Consider the following 21,701-nt stretch of genomic DNA (forward strand, 5'->3'; position numbering starts at 1 on the left):
TTCTGTTGCCTAGGCTGGAGTGCAGTGGTGTGATCTTGGCTCACTGTAACCTCCACCTTCCCTCCCAGGTTCAAGCAATTCTCCCTGACTCAGCCTCCTGAGTAGCTGGCATTACAGGCGCCCGCCACCATGCCTGGCTAATTTTTGTATTTTTTTAGTAGAGACGGGGTTTTGCCATGTTGGCCATGCTGGTCTTGGACTCCTGACCTCAACTGATCCGCCCGCCTCGGCCTCCCAAAGTGCTGGGATTACAAGAGTGAGCCACCGCGCCCGGCCTTTTTTTTTTTTTTTTTTTCTTTGCAGAAACTGGGTCTCCTTATGTTGCCCAGACTGGTCTTGAACTCCTGGGCTCAAGCAATCCTCCCACCTCGGCCTCCCAAAGTGCTGGAATTACAGGCTGATTATACTTTTAAATAAATCAAGGCACACAAAAAAGAAATTGTTCTGGTCCTTCTTGACTCGTATTACAATGAAAACTGGAACATCAACCTGGTTTCACATAAATGTCATACTGTGTTAGACTGGACCGCTTTAATAGTTAAAAATATATAAATAAAGCTACCACTTACCAAACCCTTACAACCTACCAGGATCCATGCTAAAAATCTGTAAATATGTCACTCCTCTTCCAAGCCCTACACTAACTCCAACTTACAAACAAGGCAACTAAAGCCTAGAGAAGTCAAGGTCAATTTAGTAAACAATGAAGCCAGGATCTGAACCCAAAGCCTGACTAACTCAAAAGCCTGAGATCTTTATTACAAAAACAAACTGCCTCCCCTATACCATTCTCAGTGGTATAAAACTTGGAGGTTCAAAACCCATAAATGTTTCTCAGTTCAAAGCTAGCTATTCCTGAGGGATTTCTTGCTATATTTGCCTTTATCATAAATGGTGAATACAGAATATATGTCCATACTTCATTTTATCCTTGGTATCTCATTAATGGGACAGAAATCATCTTGACACTAGCAATCCAAGCTACTGGGGAAAAAAAATAACCAGAGCAACAAACAACATAATTCCCTAACGCTTTTCAATAAGTTATACCATTTTCCCAAGGCCATATTGTTAATTAACAGCAAAGTCACAACCAGAGCCATATATCCGGGCTGTTGGTATAAACTTCTTTCTACTGGCTACAGTGATAGTATCTCAGTTTCCACTAGAGTTTATTCCTGCCAACAAAGAATAGATAATTTTATGTCTGCCACCACATACCCCTTTCAAAATAACAAAATTGAAGGAAATTATTACAAGAATATCTAAAGAGTTCATAATGTAGTCAGTCTCTAATGTACACTGGATTCCAGAGAAGTTGCTCAGAACATGTCAATCTCATGAAGTATGAGATTCATGGGTCATTAACACCCAGGATAATAACTCTTAAATCACTGTGGAGATCTCCAAAACGGGCAATGAAAACTGCATTCTGGTGAAAAGCAGCAGATATTACAACTAAGAAAGTGACTCAAAGTGTTCCCTTATAAAAACACATCACAAACAGCTGTCTCTCTTACAGCAGTTCTCAACTTTGAGCATGCATCAGAAGCACCAGGAGGGCTTGTTAAAACATGGACCACCGAGCCCTTACTCCAGAGTTTCTGATTCTAGTCTGGGCAAGACCAAAAACGTGTATTCCTAACAAGTTCCCTTATGATGCTAAGCTGGCCTGGGGACCATGTTTTGAGAACCACTACTCTAAAAGCATCTCACGAAACCAGATACATAGATGAACTGAATACAGGCATTAGTGTATAATAACTAGTTTCTCTGTACTTCAATATATTAATTCTTTTCTTATTCATAGGCATTCCTTAGGCCATTTATTGAAACAGTATATTAATTAGGCCATGTTTTCTGACGACAAATGGCAAACTATAATGGAATTTTTTTGGTTCTCAAGCAGTCATTCAAGATTTTTAATAATACAAAAAGGGACTCCCTGAACTAGAAGGAACGTTGTGAGATCACATAGACCAGTAGTCTTCAGTCAGGGTTCAGTAAGATGCCTGATAGAGGAGCTCCTTAAAAGAGCGCTGCCAGGGAATAAGCAAGAAGCTGGGTGGATCGGGCTCCTGACCTCTGGCTCCTCTAGAATTTTGCTTTAAACCAAATATGCTTAGTTGTTTTACAATCTGAGAATCTATGTTCGATTTTGTTTGGGGGAAAAAAAGGAGAGTTTTCCCATTAATTGGATTATCAATAATTATTTATTAAACAATTACTATATGCCAGGAACATGCTAGGTATTGTGGTTGCACATAATAAGTCCTGCCTTGAAAAGCTTCAAGGGAAAAGACTCATACCTACCAACAATAACATAATCTAGTGAGTAGTAAAAGAAACAGTAAGTATAATACAAGGAGACACAGAGAACAGAGGAGAAAGGGCTATTGGCCAGAACCCCCTCAGCAAACACACGGCACATTTAAATGGGGTCATTGCAGAGATGTAATGAAGTGACTATTCACAAAGGTGGAGACAGTACTAACAAGGAACCCCACAAGGGGATAGTGAAACACATCAGGTGGAGCCAGCACAGCAGGAGGCCCTTACCATTCCTAGACTTGGAGTGGCAAGGGAAAGAATGGTTATCAGAACCCAAAGAACTGCAGTTATAAAAGAAGGCTGCGCTCTCTCTTCCTCGGCGCTGCCTACTAAGGTGGCAGCCATCTCCTCCTCAGCATCATGGCCGCCCTCAGACCCCTTGTGAAGCCCAAGATCGTCAAAAAGAACCAAGAAGTTCATCCGGCACCAGTCAGACCGATATGTCAAAATTAAGCCTAACTGGCAGAAACCCAGAGGCATTGACAACAGGGTTCGTAGAAGATTCAAGGGCCAGATCTTGATGCCCAACATTGTTTATGGAAGCAACAAAAAAGCAAAGTACATGCTGCCCAGTGGCTTCCGGAAGTTCCTGGTCCACAACGTCAAGGAGTTGGAAGTGCTGCTGATGTGCAACAAATCTTACTGTGCCGAGATCGCTCACAATGTTTCCTCCAAGAACCGCAAAGCCATCGTGGAAAGAGCTGCCCAACTGGCCATCAGTCACCAACCCCAATGCCAGGCTGCGCAGCGAAGAAAATGAGTAGACAGCTTGTGTGCACATTTTCTGTTTAAATAAATGCAAAAACTGCAAAAAAAAAAAAAAAAAAAAAAGGCTGCCAAACAAGAGTGGTGGCCCTCAGCAGAGGAACACAACCACTGCCAACCAGCAATCCAACAGAAAAGGTGTCAGGGAAAGCAATAATCTAATGTGGTAGACTGCATTAGCATTTCCAAGTCCTCTCTATAGTAGAATCATTCATCCATGACTTTTGCTCTTTGCCATTGGATTCCACAGTATCTTCCCTTTTAGGAAGAGCACACTTACTCATCCTACCGACACTGGGCTTGGTCATATGACTTGCTCTATGTAGTGGAAAATTAACAGATCATGATTCAAGCAAAGGCTTTAAATATGTACTTGTGGTCTAGCCTGGTCACCTGGCATTTACATCCTCTGCCATACGAAGTCCATGCCGCCTATCATCATTGCTCCTCCACCCTAGGTCCCAAAATACAATACACTGAGTAGATGTAAACCTAACTTGAAGCCTGGAGACCAGTGGAGCCCAGGCAAGATCAGTGGAACCATAGGCAACCCACAGCCCCATAGCAAGAAATGAGTATGGTAAACTGTGATAAGCCACTAAAATTTAGCGGCTGTTAAGCAGCATTACCACAATAAATACTTGACTAATATATCCAATATCACTCACCTCCCTCCCTTTGGTCTTCTGTTGATGCCTCCTATAGGCCAACCCCAACAAGAAATTGAAACCAAGAAGACCCACTGATATAGTTCATAAATATGCCCTTGCAGGGGCAAAAGGAAAACTGTGTCTTGGTAGATGACCAGTCATTCAAGGAAGATGAGGATGAGATTTCAGGCAGAAAGACCAGCATAAACAAAGGCAGAGAAGCAAGAAATCCCATAGCTTTACGCTGAGAACGCTAAGCATCAATGTCACCAGAATGTGTGAAGCTGAAGCAGAGAAAGAGAGGAAAGCTGGGTCTACAGAACATTCTATAATCTCTCATGATAAACTAAGGAATCCTTATCAGTGAAAAGGCTTTCCAAAGGCCCAAAAACTTAATCTGCTGTAACAGGTCCACACTTTCTTCCATCTCTATAATTATGCATCATAACCTTTAAGAAGTGCATTTTCATATTCTTAGCACTGTAGAAAAGCAAAGAAAAAGAGCAAATATTGGTAACTCTGAATAGTATATATAACTCATTCATGGAAACTCATCAGACTTTCCTGGTATAATAAAATCAAAACTCTAGTTAGAGCCTACCCATACACACACACACATAATCTCTAATGACACCTAATTCCCTCAGAATCTAAAATATAGAAATGTACTCACAACAACCTCCATTACAGTAGGAAGCTCAACAACTCCAGGAGGATAAACTGCCTCTACGCCTACAACTTTGAGGCATGAACAAGATGCTGTACCCACAGTCCTTCTCCAAAAATCAGGACTTGGATGCTAAGCCTTACAGCCCCAATATCTCTTCAGTTACTGGGGAGGCTACTTGGATCAACCTAGACATGTAGCCACTATGTCTGTCCTTTAATTGCTTAACCCATGGAGAAAAATTATTGGACTTCGGAGCTAGAAGATACTTTAGAAATCCCTAAGTCCTTTATGTAGATTAAGAAAACCACAGTCCAAAAAGGCTACATAAAATTTTTATTGGCATGTGGCCCCACACAAGTCTAGAGGACAAACATTTTCTAAAATACCCTTATATATAGGCAAAGTTTTAAATTAGTGTTTAGGTAGTAAAAATAAAGAACTGGTAATTAACTATACCAGTCTTATTCACAGGACTCTATACTCCAGGAGTTTTACTTTGAGGAAGATGATGTTTTATATAATACATTCACCTAGAACACTATAATCATTTATAAATAAGGCTACAAAAGTGACAAGATTTTCTCCATATGAAAACAACGTCTTAACACCTAAAAAAAGACAGTAACACATGAACCTATTTCTTTATTCTAATAAAAAGAAACTTCCCAATGTCCCAGGCTCGACACTCTGACCACCTAGACCAATGATTCCCAAGTCTGATGTAGTGGCATAAGAATCACTTCAGGTGCTTGTGAAAAATGCAGATTCCAGGGGCCAACTCTAGACCTACTTGATTTCTAGGAGCTCGGGACTGTGCGGTTTTAACAGTTCCCTAGGTGGCTCTCATATGCCTTAAAGTTTGAGAACCACTGCCATAGACAGTCACCATATTCTCCATGAGTCACTCCTATGATTATTCAAATATTTCCATAAACACGGAACCAATGTCCCAAAGCTAGGATCGACATTACCTTGTCGCCCTTCATCATTGGTAAAGAGCCCAGTGTCACTGCTGCTACACACACTGCTGGTTTCACTGTAAAAAGAGTAAAACACAAGAGAACTCATCAGCTCCAGTCAAAAACAAAGCACTGTACACTTATTTTGGTTTTCAAGCTTCCCTAATTTCATTCCAACTTGTTAGCCAACCAGATAGGTAAATTTCATCAGGAAGCTACAAAGTTTTATTTTCCTCCCCAAACAAATGAAATATAAGAGGAGAATTCTAAAATTTTCACTTATATTTTAAAGTACTAAAAAAAATCTAAAGTCACTTTGTTAGTTTAGGACTAGAAAGCTATTAAAGCTCAAAGACGTAATCTCAACCTAGTTTGGTATATTCAACAACACAAATTTACAAATTTACCAAACAATTTTATCTTAAATATTGCCAACTATCAGTTTCAAATGAAGCTATGTAATTTTAAGACATCTAGCATCTTTCAAGTTTTCCCCGATTTACAAAGAAGTAAACAAAAATCCATGAACAAGAAAAAAAATGACAAAACTTGTTTTCTGAATTTACTGTCCTTCATATCGAGCAGATACACAAAACTCATTCTGAAAAAAGGAACTAAAGTTAAAAACAAAAATATAAAAACAAACTTCATTTGAACTCATTGAAATATAACTTTTGTCCCATGAAATTCTGCCCAGTTTCATTTTCTGAGCTATTGCTCACAGTTGATTTTGTTTCTTCTGATGGTGTGCTTCTAAATTCGATTTATCTGGTTGAAGAAAAACTTCTCAATCCTCTATAGTATTAGCTATTTCTTTGATTGGGAGTATTTCCTTCCAAGATAGTCAAAAAATTTTTTTTCACCTACTCTAGAAGATGCAAGAAACCAAGGCAAGGAAGAAGCATTTTCACCATGCTGTAGAAAACACAGGCTTGGCAAAATCCCAATCTATATTCCTGGATTAAAAATCTGAAAATATTTTGTATTTTGCAACATTTCCAAACGTCCTTCCAACACTAAATCTTAAAAATGCCAAATAAATTAAGGAGCAATGCTTTCCTCACTCAAGCTTGTCTCTGAATACCAGATGCAAAAGATCTGTCACAGAAATAGTCAACAAACAAATCCTTTTTTTTTTTTTTTAAGTTCTGGGATACATGCGCAGAATGTGCAGGTTTGTTACATAGGTATACATGTGCCATAATGGAACAAACCCATTTCTTCTTTTTTTTTTTTTTTTTTTTTTTTTTTTGAGATGGAGTTTCACTCGTTGCCCAGGCTGGAGTGCAGTGGTACGATCTTGGCTCACTATAACCTCCACCACCCAGGTTCAAGCAATTCTCCTGCCTCAGCCTCCCGAGTAGCTGGGATTACAGGCGTGCACCACCACACTCAGCTAATTTTTGTATTTTTAGTAGAAACGGGGTTTCACCATGTTGGTCAGGCTGGTCTCGAACTCCTGACCTCATGATCCGCCCACCATGGCCTCCCAAAGTGCTGAGATTACAGGCGTGAGCCACCGCACCCAGCCCAAATCCTATTTCTTTATAGATTCTTTCATTTTATTCTCTTATGTACTTAGTGTAAGGTGGGCCTCCAACTGTATTACCTAATTTTTATAACATTGCTAGAAAAGCAACTGAACCACATCCAACTGAAACAACAGAGTTAGTGTAAAGAAAGTCATCTTCACCTGCAGCTCCAAAGGCTTTTGCTCCCAACATTTTACTAGGAAATTCTTCATCACTTAGATTCTGCAAGTAACATTTTGCTTTCCTTGTTTTTTCACATCTCTCTATCTAACCTTCCCACCAGAGCCTCTTTGAAAGCAGAGGCACCCTAGGTAAGCCAGATGATTGGACATGGCATCTACTTTCTGACAGGTATATTATCATAGGAATCAAGCCTAATAAAACACTATGGAACCCTCTTGTCCACTGTTAGCTAAACACTGTAAACTTGGTACTGACTTGAAAATGCTTTCATCTCAACTGCTTTTCTTTCCAAGTTCTGAAGACGAACTGTTTGCCTTTCAAGGTACAATTAAAGGGTATGGTTTTCAAACTAGCAAAAATTCTCAGTTTTAAAACTATAGATCAATAGGTTTTTATTCTATATTCTTTTTTTATATTTGTATATTCTATCTATAGATCAGTGGTTTGGTTGTATTATGTTCTGTAATTTGAAACTCATACTTTTGGTAAAAGCAGAGTCAATAAAGTAAAGACCCAATCTCAGTACCAGAAACATCAAGAACTACGGTTCTCAACTAGAGACAATTTTGCAGCCCCCCTCCCAATTTGGCAATATCCAAAAACATTTTTGATATTCGTGACTTGAAGCAGAGAAGGAGGAGTTGGTGATATTTAGTGAGTGGAGGCCAGGGATGCTGCTCAACATCCTGCAATGCACAGCACAGCCCTACAACAGAGAATTATCTGGCCCAAAATGCCAGTAGTGCCTAAGTTGAGAACCCTGATCTACGGTGATGAACAAAGCAGAGGGCTGGAAGAGGTAGGGCATCCTGTTTAGGGAAACTACTTGAGAAGAGAGGAGCCTGTGCACGTTAGCTGGATGCAGCAGTCAACATCCCATAGAAGCAACAATACCACTTCCTTGCCAGGGCTGGGCCAGGGCCTCAAATGATCTGAAGACTCCAGATCCAGAAACAATCAGAAGGCAGCCAGACCTTCAGACAAACTGGTAGAAGTGAACCTACTCAAGAGTTGTACAGTTCACCCTTCCTTGCCTAACCGGGGCAGAAAGAAGATCCGGTAACCATGGAAGAGAATGATCTGGCCAGGGAAAAAAAATATCTTGCTCATCTCCATGTCCCCAATGCCTAACATAGCACCTGGCACATATCAGACATTCAGTAAATGTTACATAAATAGAATGAACTTGTTCTAGACACCTCTGTTGCCTGCCCTTATACGGCCTTGTGGCATGTCACTTCAACTCTTTAGTCCTATTTCCCTACGTGTAAAATGTAGATGGATTATTGAGGATGTGATAGTATGAGGCATGTGACCCCACTTTTTGAACTCTAAAGCAATACACAAATGCAAACGATGAAAGATTAGAAAGCTACTTGTAGGGTACCAAATCAGTGTCTAAATATTATTTTAGAGGTTAATAGTAGTAATTTCCTCACTGACAACCTTCTCATTAGAACAGCACTCTAAATTTTATAAGATGCAAACCTATTTTCATTTTAAATGGAAAAACAAAATATGGCCTATGAAATCTATTATTTTTCCTGTACTGAGTTTCATCCAAAAGAGAGGAGGCACTACTCTCAGCCAAGATCTACAAGAGCCTCAGGAAGGGGTTTGGTACTTGAACTGAGTTTATTCAGAAAATTATTAATACAGAAGGCTACTATTAATGATACCAAAAATATCATTCACTGAGTTCTACTGCAGGCCAGGTAATATACTAAGCACTTTATATTAATTATTATGCTGCTTCTACCCCCAAACTCTACAAGGTGAATACATCAACCTCATGTTACAAATGGAAGGGGGCTTAGAGAAAGTATGCAAGTTACCCAAGATTGCACAGCAAGTAAGCATCAGAGCCAGGGCAGTGTATGCCTAAAGCCCATGCGTTCACTGAAGGGCCACTACAACACAGATGGTGCAGATACTCATCTCATTTACTAAAGTCACTCCTATGTTTCTCTATTCAGAAGATACCTTTGAATTTCAGGACTTTTCATTCTCCTGAAGATGCAAACAGATTAATTGAGCTAGGGAAGAAATGTTCCTTTGCTTTTAGCTACTTAAAACTTTCAGGCACAGCTGAAACTGTAGCTGTGCCTTGACTACTATCCCTTATCAGCAAATAATATATCATAATGCTGAATCCTAAGAAAACTAATTATAAACTCACTTTGGAAAGAAGCTCTCCTCCTTAATGCTGTATCTTGAATTTAAGTAACACTCATTTTCAGCATACTGACATAAAATACACCAAAATATACTCTCAGGGACCTATACCTCACTTTCCCTTATGGTTCCTGAATGCTCTTCCTTTGAAATCAAAGTAAAAACATCCTCTTAATGAGTTCAGGGGAAATATCAGTCTGAGAATATTATTCCTGACTTTAGCATCATACAACGCTAGGAAAAAAACGTTTCAGAAGGCCAGTAGTCATCTGTGGTAACTAATCAGACTCCCAAGATGACTCCCAATTACCCAGCCTCCTATTAATGCACACCCCGGTGTAGCACTTCTCACACTGCACCAGGCTGGTCTGTAAAACTGATCGCACACGGCAGAAGCAATAGGTTGCCACTTCTGCGATTAGGTTATACAAGACTGTGGCTTTCATCTTGGGCTCTCTTTCTGACTCTCCCCATCCCTCTCAGATCACTTACTCAACGGGAAGCCAACTATCATGTCCTAAGGATGCTGATGGGCATGCAGAGAGGCCCATGTGAAAAGGGACTGAGACTCTAAGTCCAACAGCTTTATGAGGAAATGAGCTCTGCCAACAGCCACGTGAGTGAGCTTGGAAGCAAATCCTTCAGCCCTAGTAGAGCCTTGAGAGAACTGAGGTCCCTTGCCAACAGTTAGGCTATAACCTCGTGAGAAGACTCTGAACCAGAACCATCCAGCTAAGTCACTCTCAGATTCCAAGCGATAAAATGTTCATTGTTTAGAGCTAGTAAGTTTTTTTTTGTTTATTTTTTTTGAGACGGAGTCTCGCTCTGTCGCCCAGGCTGGAGTGCAGTGATGCGATCTCGGCTCACTGCAACCTCCGCCTCCCGGGTTCAGGCAATTCTCCTGTCTCAGCCTCCCGAGTAGCTAGAATTACAGGCCTGTGCTACCACGCCTGGCTAATTTTCATATTTTTAGTAGAAACAAGGTTTCACCATATTGGTCAGGCTGGTCTCAAACTCCTGATCTTAGGTGATCCACCAGCCTAGGCCACCCAAAGTGCTGGGATTACAGGCATGAGCCACCACACCCGGCCTAGAGCTAGTCTAAGTTTTAGGGCAATTTTTTCTGCAGCAACAGGTAATACAGAATCTTTATAAACTCTTTGTTGAAATTAATTCTCTTCTTCCTAAACAGTAGCTTCTAGTTTCAACAAAATAAACCCCTCTGAATTCCCAAAACTGCCAGGGGGAGCAGGGGGTGGAAAAAAGCATGGCACACCCTCTGATCTGAGAGCTTGCTAATTCTTTCATACTCCTAACCACAGAAGACTGTAAAGTGAAAACTGAAAAAGTAACTTATACATGTTCCAATTATAATAACGAGGTACAGAATTAGTTTATCACCTATAATCAAAAGTTGGTATTAATAAATTACCATCTGGGTTTGTTTCTCCCCATTTAAGAGCTTATTAACCAAGTAGCTTACTCAATAAGAGGTGTTTTTTGCATCTAATTAATAGATATCTTAAAATAAAGTTTATGGCTTACATTGTCATTCTAAAAAACTTTTCTTAGTCAATAATAATGCACTTAACAAAAATAAAAGTTGTTTCAGAATTTAGAAAAACGTGGAAAAAAGTCACTCTTAGATCTATTGCCCAAAGGTATTTTTGTTCTATTGTTTTCCAGTTTTTTTCCAGGGTAGAGGTGGCACACTGGTAACCCTTTGTAATCAGACTTCTGAATGTAGTAGTAAACAAGACTGAGGGAGAGGTTATTCAGAGAAATATCTCACATCAGTTCCGAAATTATTCCTATAAGTAATGAGAATATATAATAAAAGAATTTCTTTTTCAGTTTCATTCAGACAGTGCCATGAAAGGCAGCAACCTCCCCAGGTTGACAGGTTCCATACTGTGACTAGTACAATCAGGTATACTTTGCAGAGATAGAATTTTCCTCAGGACTCTGCTATTGAGCTGGGGGCTGTGCCTCAGAGAAGTCCACCCATCCTTTCAAGACTTCCCTTTTCTTAGAGCTAACAGTGATTCATCTTCAGGTAGATGAAACGTCTTCTCACAGTAAATTTTTAAAGAGCATGGATTCTGGGGCCTGCATATCTAAGAATGTCTTTCTGCTGCCTTTCCGTATGAAATATACCTTTACTGTATATAAAATTCAAGGTAGAGTGAGTCACTTTTTCCCTCTCAAAACTCTACAGGCAAATGTAGCCCTTGTTTGTAGGGACGAATGTCAGTTTTATTTTCATGCCCCACCCCCAACTTTTTTTTTAAGAGACGGTGTCCCACTCTGCCGCCCAGGCTCTGGAGTGCGGTATTGTAATCATAGCTCAGTGCAATCTTGAACTCTTGGGCTCAAGGGATCCTCCTGCCTCAGTGTCCCAAAGTGTTGGGAATACAGGTCTGAGCCACTGCATCCAGTCTTCAACCCCTTTTAAGATTTTTCTTTCCTTAGTCCTGAGCATATGTGAAAAAAAGAAAAACTAAAAATATGTTTTTATAAGATCCATCTCAGCAGGGTGTGGTGGCTCACGCCTGTAATCCCAGCACTTTGGGAGGCCAAGGCGGGTGGATCACGAGGTCAGGAGATCGAGACCATCCTGGCTAACACGGTGAAACCCCGTCTCTACTAAAAATACAAAAAATTAGCCGGGTGAGGTGGCGGGCGACTGTAGTCCCAGCTACGCGGGAGGCTGAGGCAGGAGAATGGCGTGAATCCGGGGGGCAGAGCCTGCAGTGAGCCGAGACTGCGCCACTGCACTCCAGCCTGGGTGAAAGAGCAAGACTCTGTCTCAAAAAAAAAAAAAAAAAAAAAAAAAAGATCCGTCTCAGTAGAGGTCTCTTCTCATAAATTTTCGCTTTTAATCTTTAGATTTAATTTTTCAACTCAAGAACACTTTTTTCTCTTCAGTTGTATCTTCTTTTCCAGCACTTTGGTTTCTTCCCTGGGAATATTTACATACTCACAGACTTGGTCTCTTTGTTTAGAGCTACTAAGTTTTAGGGCGATTTTTTTCTGTAGCAATAGAGAATACAGATGGCCTATTGCCAGGATTTCCTCAAACTACAAGGCTGATAGAACTGCACTTGACAATGAAATGGAGGCCCACGTTAGAAGTGCTGGGCCTGCCCTGAAGGTAGATAGCAAGCCCCTGCATCCTTTCACTACAGTCACCTTGTGATTCAGAAATGCAAGGCCAGTTTCAGTCAGAAAATCAGGCAGCTACAGGTTGAGGCAGGGTGTGGTTCTATCCTTCTCTTCCCAGTTTCTTTCTTTTTTTTTTTTTTTTTTTTTTTTTTTGAGACAGAGTCTCGCTCTGTCGCCCAGGCTCAAGTGCACTCAAGTGCAGTGGCGTGATCTCGGCTCACTGCAGGCTCCACCTCCCAGGTTCACACCATTCTCCTGCCTCAGCCTCCCAAGTAGCTGGGACTACAGGTGTCCACCATCACGCCCGGCTAATTTTTTTGTATTTTTAGTAGAGACGGGGTTTCACCATGTTAGCCAGGATGGTCTCAATCTCCTAACCTCGTGATCCACCTGCCTCGGCCTTCCAAAGTGCTGGGATTACAGGCGTGAGCCACCATGCCTGGTCTGAGTATCTTTCAGTTTCTGTTTGGTGGCTCTAACTCCCAGAATACTCTTGGATAGGGAAGCTTAGCGTTTTCTGTATTTGTGTTTGAGGGTAGGAAGCAGTTATAGGGTATTGAGTCCTAGAAAGTATAGCCTTCAAGAATAAAGATTCCAGTTGACATGGGCAGAAAAGTGCATTCTGGAGATAGTACATTCTGGAGACTGCAGTGTTTTCTACACCTTCACTTATGGCACACTCCTGGAATGGGGTTGGAATAAGGCAGTGAGGGTTAGATGATCCTATCTCAGTCCAGCACAGCTGTATGAGATAAAAGCCTCCCAGTAGCACTGGGAGCACTGGGCTAGGGGCTCTGCATATTCTCTTGGCCAGCTGTAGATCTGAGAATGGCAGTTACCTATGTCCATGGGAGTAGAGAAGGGGACCAAGGGTAAGCTATGCACCCTTGCTGGCAAATACCAAGAGGCCTTTGAACAAATTCTGCAAAATAAGAGAAAAGGGAATATGATTCTAAAAGTTGAGAGAAAGAATGAATCTTTGAAGATGACTGCCAGTGGGAACCACAAGAATTCAAGTGGGCAGTTGAGGCTACTTACCAGTTAAGACGTTACAATGGTGGGAGGTAGACTGTGACTGAAAAGAATCACAGCATCTCAGTGTTACAAGGGATCTCAGAAGGCTTCCGTTCAACCTTCTCAACTCCACAGCAACTAAGTAAGCGGTCATCAAGCCCATGTTTGAATCCCCCCAACTGATCTAGAAGTTATTACGCATTACATGGTGAAACAATTCACTTCATTTTTACAGAGTCCTAATTTTTAGAATGTTATTTTTTATCCGCAGCAACATTTAACACTCAGTACTTTCTATCCCTTAGTTCTGTCCTGTGGAGCCACACGGAACAATCCCAATATTTCTTTTAAGAGGTAGACTCTTTTAAGAGATGGATGTTTCTTTCAAGAGATAGACCTTCAATTACAACAGTATCATATCAACCTCCCAAGCTGTGTTTTTTAGCTGTCCTTAAGGATACTAGCAGAACTGTGAATATATCCACATAAGCACACTATGCTAGCTATTCGAGAATCTCACATGCAACACGACCAACTGCAACAATGGTAAATATACTCTTGGTCAGCATCCCTACTTACAGAATAGAAAACTGAACACCCCCACCTACCATACATATTCTTTTACACAGCTCCAGGAACCCCTGATTATGACCTCCATTTGCAAAGGAGGCTACTTACCTTAACCATGAAATAATGAATGCTATTGATCCAACAAGCTACTGCTATAGAGTGTTATTGATCACCCAATCTTTGGTTAAAATGGTCCTCATTTAGCAATTTCACTGTCACAAACACCTGGAGCAAAGCACGCTCATAATTAAAGAGTTTGGGGGAGTTAAAATGAGAGGTGATGGACAGAGATCTCAGCTTTCTCCCATTTATTCTTGCTTCTGAACTATTGTTTGTGTCAGAAGGGATATTGATTTTCTATAAAAATAAGAAAACAAGAGGCACCAAGGGGCCGCAGAAGGTCAGCCTGGGCTGGAGAAGGAAGGGGTAGGTTTAGCACTCTATCTCTGTCACTTGCCTTCCAAGAGAGGAGAATATTTTCTTTCCTGTGAGATCGGCCTCTAATACATCACCTTAGGAAGGCTCCTGAATGTGACTTCCGGCCATCACCCAACCAATTCACTTATGAAAAAAAAAGGAAGCTAAACTATATTCAAGGGCAACAAACAAATGACGTGTTAGTAAAGAATAGAGCAAAATTAGGCTACAGTCACCTAATAGCTAATAGCTATTAATAGGTGCTATACAGACAATTTAAATAAAGATCAGTAGAAAATAATTTTACAGTAGTTGTTCTGCTTTAAATACTCACAAAATATTTTAATCGAAAAATATTAAAGTAATAGTTTGATCTCTATGCAAGCAGAAAAAAACTATTATACTATAACCATTTTTTGTTCCTCAAAACTTGTGAGGGATTGGCTGGTGTAATATTAAAAGAAGACCAGAAACAGAAAAGCAAACAAATATTGATGAAGTCTATACTCCATGTTTAGGTCGCAAAGAGTGAGTTTAAGGAAATTAGAAATAAGCTGATTGAGACACACATTTTCAAACCTAAAACAACTAATACATGCTTTAAAAAAAAAAAACTCTACCATTGACTAGGCTAAGCTAAGCTAAGCTTAACAATCAACTTCATCTTAATAATCTTACAATGTGGATCATTACTCCAACAACCCTCAATACCACTGCTAAAAAGTAAAATTCTACATTTTGATCTGTATGTGAATAAACAGTGGCACATCCAAGTAGATTTATGAAAGGGTAACGAAGAAGATTCTTTAAAGTATTTCTTTTAAAAATGCAGGGAAAAAATAAAGTAGAAAATTATTGACAGAATCAACTCACCAAGACAGTATAATATCCAAATCGTACACTATTATCTCCTTACACTCTAATGCTAGCCTTTTTTAAAGGTGTGCCTAACAATTAAGGGAGATTTTAGTTCCACTCTCCTCTTGAAGAGAGGCTGAACACAACACGCAGTCAAAGAGTAAGAATCACCCCCTTTCCCCACAGAATGGATTTAGGGGGAAAAAATACAAAGCACTTCTGTTTGTAACTACAAATGAATCGAGACAAGGCAAAGGGAATTTAGAACTCCTAAATAACTAGAAGATTTTAAAGAACTTTCCTCATGCCGGGTGTGCCACCACTCCGCCCATTATTCCTTCACAGCTACAAGCCCTTTAGCATCTACATATTGAAAGAACTCTGAAGTGAGGGGCCAGGATAATAGCCCAAATGGGTGAATGAGGTCTCCTCAATTTGAAAAGAGTAAGAATTTCATAAGAATTCCCATCCGCTTAAGTTTATCCAGACTCTCAGATAACGAGAATTTATATTACTACATCCTGACTAGAATGTGCAATAGATGTGTCTGGAGTAAGAAGGAACAGAAAAGAGTGAAGCATCTCATGCTAGAAAACAGGCTCTGCATCTGGAGCCATACTTGGGCTGTTAGAGCAGACAGAGTTAACAGTCGCTCTCTCACATACAATTATGTCGTAGTTTAACAAGAAATTAAGGGGAAGAAACATACACAAAGCTATTATCCCAAAAGGCTACTTTTAAAATCACCATTCTCAATACTAAGAAGACTTCTATTTGGTATATATGCTCAATATTAAAACAAACTTGAATGTCTCAATAGAGGGTTTCAATAGTGTGAAAGGCTACAAGTTGACTAAGCATTTCTTGTTTGATTAAAAATAGTCTGATGAGGAAAAAATACCTTTATAATCCAAATATATACATATAAATTCTGCAAATAGACCTTAGAAGGAATGAGGCATTATAGGAAAATTAGGAAAGTCAAATTATGAGCCTATCTCAATATAGCCTGCAGACTGGCAGATATAAAGTTAATAAGAAAAAGTTTAAAAGCTGGATTAAAAACCATTCGTGAAAGGTACAGGTATATAGACCTAAACAGCTTTTCCTGTTACTGACACAGCCTCACCTCAGTGTTCCTAAGATTAATGTCTTCGTTTTTAAGCTAAACTTCAGAAAGGTCGTATGTTCTACAGTTGGGAAAGTTAAATTGAGACAGAACAACTCAAAGGGCAGCACAACATGGTGGTTAAGAATGAGCTTTGGAATCAGGCTTATTTCCCAGTTTTGGCACTGGGTGACCTTAGGCAAATTATCTAAGCTCTTATAACCTCAACTTCCCTTCTGTAAATACAAATAGTGGTATCCACCATATAGTGGAATTGTGAACATTAAATAAGAGTATATGTTAAGTCCACAGTACAGTGCCTGGCCCATAGTTAAGTGCTTAATAAATGCCAACTAATATTAACAATAATAGAATACACTGGTTCTCAACTGGGAGTACTCAATCCACCTAGGGATCACCCCTGGAGGCTTTTGGGTTGATACAATGAAAAGGGGTGTGAACAACGCAGAGATGCTAAGTATTCCGCAATGCACCATAAAGAATTGTCCCATCCAAAACACCAATGGCATCCTCACTATTAAGACAAAGATAATCACAGATTAATATTAATAACATTAAAGTATCAAGCTGGGGGGTATCAATGTTCCTAGGACTATCTGAGGTGTAAAAAATAAAAAGTCACCAAAACTACACTTACATTTTTAAACACGTACCCATTAGAGACAAATTTTTCTGGCTTGATCACATCTGATGTAAGACTAATGGGACTCGGTACTGTTATTTCAAAGCCCACCATGGGTTCAGACAATTTGAATGTCAGCCATAAAAAAATAAATTCAATATAGTCAAACCACAAGTAGCAGAAAACAGTATTATAGCCAAAAAGCATCTAAAGCCATGATTCTTAATGAGAACAGGCAACTTAACAGAACATTTATAAACTCCGTATACCTGGCACTAGCATTTTCTCTCTCATACACACACACCAACCTCTGCTGAGACCTGAGTTCTAAACAACAATATTTATGTACAAACTACATGGCATAATAAGCAGCAAATTGTTTTTTAAAATAAAATTATTAGTTTTGCATTTGAGATACGTGTTTTAAACAGTTTTTAGAAACAACTGTGTTTCTATTATATATAGCCTTCCTGACACAGGGAAATAGACTCATGAATGGTACCTTAAAAAGCTAAACTACTGATTGATTCAAGGAAGGCTTCAAAGTCAATACTAGAGTGGCTGGTTTGAAAGAAGGTGGAACCCACTAAGACCATGGATGTGCACTTTGGGAAAAATTAACCAGGAAAATCTTTGACTTAGTAAGGGAGGTCTCACCATTCTGACATGTTCTCATCAGAGCCCTGTTTTTGTTCATCTGTTTCACACTCCATCCTTTCTTTCCTTCCTGTTTTGCTTAGGAAAGTCCTATTTTCCGCTGATTCACACAATCCGTGACCTGATGAGGTCCAGGGAGTATTCTCCTTCCACCGGGACAGACGCTGCTTCTTAGCAGACTTGAACCTGCAGCCTCTCTCATAGCTCCAATCTGACACCTTCAGCTTCTGCTGAAGGCTAGCAGCCACCTCTGATGTCACTCGCTTCACCTTCCGCCTGCGCCTGAGTGGTCGACAAGGTGCATTTTCAGTAAAGGAGTCAGATTCATGCCAAGAATGTTGCTTACTCTTAACAATGGCATTGAGAGCTGGGTGTCGTTTGGCTACCATTGTGTCATCAGAGTCACTAAAATTGGTCACCGGAGCCACTTCTCGACAGTCCTTAGTGGCCTCATCCAGACTTGACTCAGAGGCCTCGCTGTAGCAGCAGGTATGCTCTGCCAGGTGAGTGAAGTCAGAACGACGCTTCCGACCTCGGCGTTTCCGAAGCTGCCGCCTCTGCTGTCGGGGGCTCAGGGCCATCTCCTCCCACAGTTCACCAAGCTTATTCTGCTCAGATGTCTGCTCCAAGGCTGAGGCTAAGTCGTGTACCAGCTCATCCATGAGGCCACATCTGCCAAAAGGAAGTTTAGGGGAAAAAAAAGAAAGAAAAGAAAAAGAAAAAGAAAGCCTGAAAAGGATCTGTTGTTTTGGAATAATTTGATGAAACAGATCATGGTAGTCCACAGTTCTGCCTGTCTAAACAAAATAAGTCACCTTTCATCTGGCTACACTTAGATTCTGTTCCTACCACTTCCTTAAGCCACTAAAAATAGATGTTTTGTCCCTTGTTAAATGCCTGAAGTCAACATATTCTTAAGCACAAAAACCTACTCACCAGATGACAACTGGGACAGGACCCAGAACAAATTTGGGGGACTACATCCTTCTTTTCCCTAATTAAACTTGTCCTTGAATTACCTAATGATGAGATCCAGAAAGATTAGAGCATGTCTGACTAGACAGGAGTAGAAAAACATACAACTTCAAAATCACACTAGAGTTGTGGAAACACAGAGTAGGACAGGGTCTCATTGAGGTATTGAGAATGAATGAAAACTGTTCTTCGGCCTGGGGTCACTGCTGACAATGACCATGGCAGAAAGAAACAGAAAGACAACTTAGTGACACCCTTTAAGGAAGAATGCAGTTTTCATGATCCAAGAAATTGTAGTGACCCAGGTTTGAAGTCAGAATGGAGAAGAGACTAAGTTTGCACCCATTCTGGTACCGACTACCACCTGGAAGCTACCAGGTATAGAACCTTATACTGCACATCATATATTTTTGAATAATTAACAATTTTTAAGGCCCTCTCTTACCCTTCAGAAAATAAATGTTCGTCCTAGTTATGTGCTTCAGTGCCACATAATCACAGAAAAATAGGATACAATAGCAGCTGAAATGACAGGGATAGGGTGAAGTTTCTAAGATTTCTGGCCAAACTGCTTTCCAAAATTTCTTATTCTCCTGTTCATCCTCAAACCAAACATCACACTTCAGGAGTCACTTCAGAGGGAAACATTTCAAGAAATGAGAGTAGTAGGAGCAATCTTCAAAATTCCCTCTTAAGGATAAATATTTAATCTGTACAGCATCTAATTAAATATATATTAAATTTTTAGCACTTTTTTCTTGCCTCTATGCCCAAAGTATTTCAAGATCAGCTTAAAATTCTAAGTGGTGCCACTCTCTGACTATATTCCCATTCACTCAGTTTTCACTTTGCAAAGGGCTTTCTAAAACCTATTTTCATGCTGTGCCTATGCCAATGAATTTAAAGACAGCCCTCTGGCTTATCTGCCACACCTGTAGGAGCAATGGTGACACCTACTTCCAAAACTACCATACAAACGAAGCTTCTCAAAGTGTCCAAAAGCACATACATTTAAACAAGACCAAGTTCTTTTAAGCATTAAGAAGTGGTTTATCAACACCTGTGAAAAGAAGGGGAAAAAATGGAAAAAAAAAGTGGATTAAAATGCCATGATTGAGGTTTGGGAGACAACTGTTCCTAAAACCAAAATAAAGAAACAAGTGGGAACAGCATGTCTAAATCTACTTCCCTAATAAAGTATTACTGCTTTAAAAACTCAGGCAACAAAAATACAAAAAACAAAAACAAAAGAACAAATAAAAACCTCAGGCAGAACAGCACAAACTTGAACATGGAACGAAGTCACCAAACAACTTGTAGTCGAATGCCTGTGCAGAATCCTTTCCTGCCTCAAAGCCTGTAATTCGAACAGTTGTGACAAAGGAACCCTAGGGCTCCCCATCTCCAGTCGCGGGTGCACACTCTCGAGAGGACCCGGCGTCCAGGCACGCATGCGGGGAGAGATGAGGTTGAGTCACGCACAGGAAGGAACCGGTAGCTGGTGGACAGCAAGTAAGAAGAGAGACAGGAGCAGGGTGGAAGTGAGGGGCGGAGTAGGAGATGGGAGAGGCAGGAGGCAACTTCTCATTTGGGCTCACGAGGGGCGGGGGTCGGCTCTTCTAGGACAGAAACTGCCAAAACGCAAGTCGTGGCGACTGAGCTCCCTCCCGGATCGGGGGTCGCAACATGGCCACATATATGAGAAAAACTGTGTTTCGAAGGACTCTCCACCACGCCCCGGCCAGTCCCTGAGGGCTGGGGCGACCATGGCTCGGGACATCAAGCCCTCACGTTGCCGCCCGCCCCAGAGAGGCAGAAAGAAGAAAGGGGAAGACGGGCTGTGGCCCCGGAGACGGCCCGACCCACATCCCCAGGGATGGGGACAAGGGCCCTGAAAAGCAAGGCCCCACCACCCTCACCCTCCGGCCGGCTGCCGCAGCCCCAAGACGCCCTTAGCCGCTCAGCCGCGGCTTGGCGCTCCGATCCCCTCTGGTACTAGCGCCCAGGACCCCAACACTCTCAACCCACTCCACCCCCTCACCAGCTGCCGCAGCCACCTCCAACGGCCGCCGCTTTTTGGGCCGACTCTCACCGCCCGGGCTTCTCTCTCTGACCTCATTTCCGGTCTGGGCCGGAGGGGTAGGGCGGCGGCGAGTGGGAGGGGCTGGCTGCAAGATTGGGCCCCTGACCCAGTGCTTCCGCCCGTGGCCACACCCACTTCCGCCCCGCGGTGGGCGGAGTCACAGGAAGCCAGGAGATGGGGCAGGGGACAAGGAGGGGTGCTGAATAGGGTCTGGCAGAGAAAGGGCGTCTCAGGGGTTGAGGTGGGGAAAGACCCCTGCATGCTGGCCTCATCTTCCTTAGGGGCGTCCAGAAATTGCGCGCTAGGCAGGAATCTCAGCCTACCCCTTGCTTTCTGACCTTTTTAATGGGTCTGTGAAGTTGAGGGGAAATGGATCTTAATGACGTCTACCCTGTGAGCTGGTACAACCTTTGGAAGGGGTTGTTTTGCACTGAGTTATTCAGAACATTACAAATTGCCTTGGGCAATAAAACAAGTGATATTGGATTATAACTCAAAGTACAAAAGAAATATTCATCAGTCCATACCGATATAAGTGATTGGATAAATTAACGAATGAGGAAGAAGAGATGAATCCCCCACAGAAGAATCTCAAGTAACTAATGTAGGCAGCCATCCTGCAGCATAACTTCCACCTCCTTAAATGTGGGCTGTGCATAGTGACTTCCTTCCCAAAAGTACAACATCTGTAAAGGGGAAAATGAGTGATTTTACAGTGGAGAAACCTGGCAAACAGTAATTCAGCCAGGTGATCAAGACTATGTGCTAAATCATGTTGATGTATGTGGAATGATATATGATGAGAATGGCACTTTGTGGTACTTTCCTTCCAAATCTCATAACCCAGTCTAATTATAAGAAAAAAAAATCAGACAAATCCGAATTGAGGGATATTCTGCAGAGTGCATGACCAGTATTCTTCAAAATTGTTAAGATCAGCAAAGGC

At 41.2% G+C, this 21,701-nt stretch overlaps 1 protein-coding gene across 7 annotated transcripts in view; it reads right to left on the reverse strand.

Annotated features, from left to right (window-relative positions):
- GPATCH2L (G-patch domain containing 2 like) overlaps positions 1–20,818 on the reverse strand; it is a 68,326-nt gene extending 47,508 nt beyond the window's left edge. For all 7 annotated transcript variants that reach the window (XR_010122347.1, XR_010122346.1, XM_055288700.2 and 4 more), the window contains exons 1-3: positions 20,714–20,818; positions 17,698–18,369; positions 5,388–5,452 (exon numbers count right to left, since the gene is read on the reverse strand). Coding sequence is in view for 5 of the 7 variants with exons in the window: in XM_055288700.2 (XP_055144675.1) it covers positions 5,388–5,452; positions 17,698–18,359 (727 nt within the window). In the remaining 2 variants the exon portion in view is untranslated. The remainder of the gene's footprint in view (positions 1–5,387; positions 5,453–17,697; positions 18,370–20,713) is intronic.
- Between the last annotated feature and the right edge of the window lie 883 nt (positions 20,819–21,701).

This window comes from Symphalangus syndactylus, chromosome 8, assembly GCF_028878055.3.
Source record: "Symphalangus syndactylus isolate Jambi chromosome 8, NHGRI_mSymSyn1-v2.1_pri, whole genome shotgun sequence".
Classification (NCBI taxonomy): Eukaryota; Metazoa; Chordata; class Mammalia; order Primates; family Hylobatidae; genus Symphalangus; species Symphalangus syndactylus.